Source organism: Chlorella variabilis, assembly GCF_000147415.1.
Source record: "Chlorella variabilis unplaced genomic scaffold CHLNCscaffold_34, whole genome shotgun sequence".
In the NCBI taxonomy this organism is placed as follows: domain Eukaryota; kingdom Viridiplantae; phylum Chlorophyta; class Trebouxiophyceae; order Chlorellales; family Chlorellaceae; genus Chlorella; species Chlorella variabilis.
The window spans coordinates 166,522-170,894 of NW_005435054.1; the positions used below are offsets into that span (position 1 = coordinate 166,522).

A 4,373-nucleotide genomic window follows, 5' to 3' on the forward strand; every position below is an offset into this window, starting at 1 on the left:
AGGGGAGGGAGGGAGGGAGGGGGCAGGTGACGGGCAGAATGGGCCGGGGCCGGAGATTGGGCGGGCCAGGGCAGCGGTGCCAAGACTGGAGGGGGGGGCGGGGGAGGGGCGGCGCCCGGGGAATGCGCCCGGGGGGGGCGCCAGGGAGGTGCATGCCACAGCCGGGGCGCCACCGAAGACGCACTGCCAGCAGCCGCCAGCAAGCCGCCGCCTCTCCCTCCAACCCCGCCCGTCCCACGGGGCGCCACTGCACGGCAAGCACCTGATGGCGAGCACCGAGGCGTTCTGCGCGTGTGCCGCCGCCGCCACCAGCTGCGATTGAGTCATGTTGGGCCACAGCACGCCCGCCGCCGCCGCCGCCGGCTGCACGGGGTCGGGCCGGGCGGCCGCCATGCGCAGCTCCGCGCGGTCGGCCCGCACCGCCTTCGGCACCTGAGGCAGGAAACCAGCAGGCGTCGTTACTTACAAAAAACACGGTACTTGCAAACATCGCAGAAGCGGCCAGGAAGGGGCGGCTGGATCCCAGACGCGGGGGCACCCCGTGCGCAGCTCCCCGCCGCCTATACAGCACAGCACGGCCCAGCCCCCAGGCCCGGCCGCACCTGGGGGCTGTCCAGGAAGCCAGGCATGCGGTAGGCCAGCCGCTCCCTCTCCATGGAAGGGATGTGGAAGACGTAATCGGCCGGGCAGCGGAAGGGCAGGCGGAGGTCGGAGCCGCTGCACGGCGCGGGAGCGGACTCGCATTTTGTTTTTTTCTTTGCACGGCGCGGGGCGGCAGGCGGCGCGCGGCGAGGCTGGGGCGGCGCGGCGCAGCTCGGCGGCGGGGGCGGCGCGGCGGCGGGCGGCGGGGCTGGCGGCGCCGCCCGGCGAGCCGCCGCCAAGCCCTCCACCACACCACGCTGCACACACACACACACCGCACACGCGCACACACGCGCACACACACACACACACACACGCGCGCGCCACCAGGCCTCCTCCCAGGCTCGCCTGATGGTGCACGTCTGCAGCACCGCGGGCGACCAGTCCATGTCGCACCAGCACCAGGAGGCCGGCAGCACCAGGGTGCGGCGCAGCATGCGGGCCGCTGCCAGCGCGTCCCTGCAGGCGGCAGGCAGGCAGGCAGTGCCAGGTGGTGCCAGGTGGCAGCGAGGGAACGGCGGGCGGGGCGGGCAGGCAGCCGCCCGATGCCAGCCGCCGCCACCACCGCCGCCACCGACCCATACAACACACTCTCTCTCACACAATCTCTCACACAACCCACCACCGCCACCACCGCCACCGCCACACCCTCACACACATACACATACGTATACATGCAAACACACACACACATGAACTGCGCCTGCTGGTAGCCCATGGCGGCCAGGTGCCGGTAGAAGGGGGGCATGGCGCCGCCGTGGCGCCGCGCCGCCAGCTCCTCTATGAACGCCTGCACGTCGTTGCTATAGGTCAGGTAGCGGGCCCTGGGCGCAGCGTAGTGGTCGGCGCCGTCCACCCGCCACAGCCCAAACTCCCTGTATGCCGGGGGGTGTGCCCGGGGGTGTGGCAGCGCGGGGGCAGGCACAGGCGCATGAGCGGGAGGGGGTGAGGGCTGGGCTGGGGGGTGCTGCCCGGCAACCCCACAACGTGGCTGCGGTGGGCCGCGCCGCGCTGCTCCCTCCATGCCGCGGCGCGACATGCGGTTCTGCTTCTTCTTCTTCTTCGTTTCCCGCCGCCACCTCAGCCCGCCGCCCCCGCCGCGGCGCGTCCCCGGTGCCACGCCCACCTCAGCCTGCCCCGCTTGGCCGCGGCTGTGGCCTCCGGCTGGGCGCCGTCGGCGCCGTACCAGCGGTCACCGTTGGCGTGGACCACGTAAGGCTGCACGCCCTTGCTGCACACACAGGCAGAAACACACACACACACACACACATGCATGCATGCATGGGGGGGCACAGGGGTCAAACACACGTGGCGTGCATACGGCACACAGCCCCGCATGCCCATGCTGCACACAGGCATACATACACGCACACACACACGCACATACCACCACCACCACCCCCAGCGGCCTCACCCCTCGGGCAGGCGCTGCACAAACGCCACGTGGCCCCCGGGGAACAGCAGCACTGGCAGCGGGTGCACCGCCAGCGAGCCGCCCCGCATCAGCACCGTGCGGGGGTCTCCCGGCGCAGAAGGCAGGCTGTCCTGCCCCTGCAGGCCGGCCCCACCAGGCGGCGGCAAGGGCGGCAGGCGCAGGGGTCAGGCAGGCAGGCAGGCAGGCGGGTGGGCGCTCGATGCACGAGCGTGAGATATGGGAGGCAGGCATGCAGGCAGGTAGCGAGCCAGGCAGGCAGGCAGGCACATGGCGGGGCCGGCAGGCCGGCAGGCCGGCAGGCAGGCCCCGGCAGCGCCGCACCTCCTCCAGCAGCAGCCTCAGCGCCCGCTGCCCCGCATCCCTCGGCGCCGTCTCGTTGAAAGGCGGGGGAGGCTGCGGGCAGGCAGGCAGCCGGGGGGAGGGGCAGGAGGGGCGGCGCCTGACAAAATGCAGGCAGGCGGGTAGGGGGCAGCGGGGACGGCATGCGGGAGAGGCCGAGGAGGGCTGCCGTGGGCAGCCTCCCTCTATTAGGGCAGGGAGAGTGGCGGTCCGGAGGAATGTAGGGGTTGCCTGCATCCCCTCCCTGCCTCGCCTCGACCCCGGACAGCCCCCCTCCCCACGCACACCGCAGGCAACCTGCCTATGCCGAGATGCAGCCGAGGCGCGGAGACACTCGCTCGCTCGCTCACTCGCTCGCTCACTCAACTCCCTCCCCGCCTCACCTGCACCGCCGCCGCCGCCGCCGCCGCCTCGGGGTCCCCCAGCGCGTCTCGCCAGCTCGCCAGCAGCTCCCGCGCCGCCGCCGTCTTGCGCACGGCATACACCCCCGTGTTGAAGGCCCGCCCCTGGCCCGACAACGGCTGGCCGGGTGCCCCAGCCTCCTCCAGCTGCCACGCAAGCAACCAACCGCCCTGGGGCAACGCAGGTCCAACCGGCAGGTCGAGGAAAAAGCGGCCCTTGCCAAGGCTTCAGCCCGGGAGGCAAAGGAGGCGCCGCCTCCAGGCCTGCTCATCACCGGCTCGGGGCGGGGCAGGGGGCAAGTTAAAGGGAAAGCCGTCTTCCCCCGCCTCGCTGCCCTCTCCTTGCGGTGGCCCGCTTTGCCTGGCGGCTCCCCCCCTTTCCCGCCTTTGGCGCCTTTGCTTGCCCGTCTCCCCGGCCTGTACCACCACCCGCACCGCCGCCTGTACCGCCGCCTGTACCGCCCCACCCACCTCATGCGACAGGCAGCCTGTGGAGATGAGCAGGTCGGCGGCCGGGTGCTGCGCCAGGTACTCTGCAGGATCCCTCAGCCAGGCAGTGTCTGCGGCAGCGGCCCCGGCCAGCGCACACGTGGCGGCGGCTCAGAGCGGGGTGCCTGCTGATGGCCGGCAGAAGGAAAGCGCGGGCGGGGACGCAGGCGACCTCCGCCCAATGCGCCTGCAGGGCTGCTACTCACCCCACCACGCCACGCCAACACCACCCCACCCAACGCCACGCCACGCCACCCCTCACCCCAACCACAGCCACCCCACACACCTGGGTGGCTCACCACCACCGCCTCCATCCCATCCTCCTCCAGCAGTCCCAGCACCAGCCCCGCCCGCGCCGCCGCGCTGCTGCGGTCTTCCGCCTCCGCCTGCTGCCGCCGCCGCGCCGCGTCGCGCGACGGCACTCGCGCCGCGCCGCCGGCGGGCAGCAGCGTCACGTGGCGCCAGCCCTGCGCCTCGCACTCTGCCGCCGTCTGCGCGTCCAGAGCACCCACTAAAAACTGCGGCGGGCCGGGCAGCGCCTGTATGCTCAGTACCCAGTTGGAAAGAAGCTCCCAGAACGGAGCTGCGCTGAAGGTGACAAACAGCAGGGCAGAGGTGTTGAGATCCAGGCGGCGGCTGGCCGCATGGCCTGCCACTGGTACGCTGTCGCCGCCACCGACCACGCCGCCGCTGCCGCCGCCGCTGCCGCCATCCAGGCCCGACAGGCTGCTGCCGGTTTGGCTGCCGAGGGCCGAGGGCCGGGGTTCGGGGGTCCTGCAGGCAAGCAAGGGAGCTTTTCGAGCTTGGGCTGGGAGGCGGGTGAGGGTGAGCAGGCTGGGGTGTCGGCGCCGCCGCCGCCGCCGCCGCCGCTCACCCCTGGGCAGGCTGACCGTCGAGCTCTTGGCGCCTGGATAGCAGGAGGCGCAGGCCCACCACTACCAGCGCGGCTGACAGAACGGAGGTCAGCAGGCGCCGGCGTGACCGCCTCCTAGGCCCCGACCCTCGCTTTGATATGCGCGGAGTCATTGATCGCTGGAGCTGCTTGATTGGGACCACGTGAATGTCAT

The 4,373-nt window shown here is 72.2% G+C and overlaps 1 protein-coding gene across 1 annotated transcript in view; it reads right to left on the reverse strand.

Moving 5' to 3' along the window:
- Positions 1-4,373, reverse strand: part of CHLNCDRAFT_141437 (hypothetical protein) — a gene marked incomplete at both ends in the record, with an annotated part of 5,040 nt that extends 667 nt beyond the window's left edge. Inside the window, 11 exons of the mRNA XM_005843142.1 lie at positions 263-432; positions 603-717; positions 970-1,101; positions 1,335-1,517; positions 1,769-1,873; positions 2,057-2,193; positions 2,399-2,470; positions 2,800-2,964; positions 3,241-3,377; positions 3,593-4,080; positions 4,363-4,373. Of these exons, the coding sequence (XP_005843204.1) occupies positions 263-432; positions 603-717; positions 970-1,101; positions 1,335-1,517; positions 1,769-1,873; positions 2,057-2,193; positions 2,399-2,470; positions 2,800-2,964; positions 3,241-3,377; positions 3,593-4,080; positions 4,363-4,373 (1,715 nt within the window). The remainder of the gene's footprint in view (positions 1-262; positions 433-602; positions 718-969; positions 1,102-1,334; positions 1,518-1,768; positions 1,874-2,056; positions 2,194-2,398; positions 2,471-2,799; positions 2,965-3,240; positions 3,378-3,592; positions 4,081-4,362) is intronic.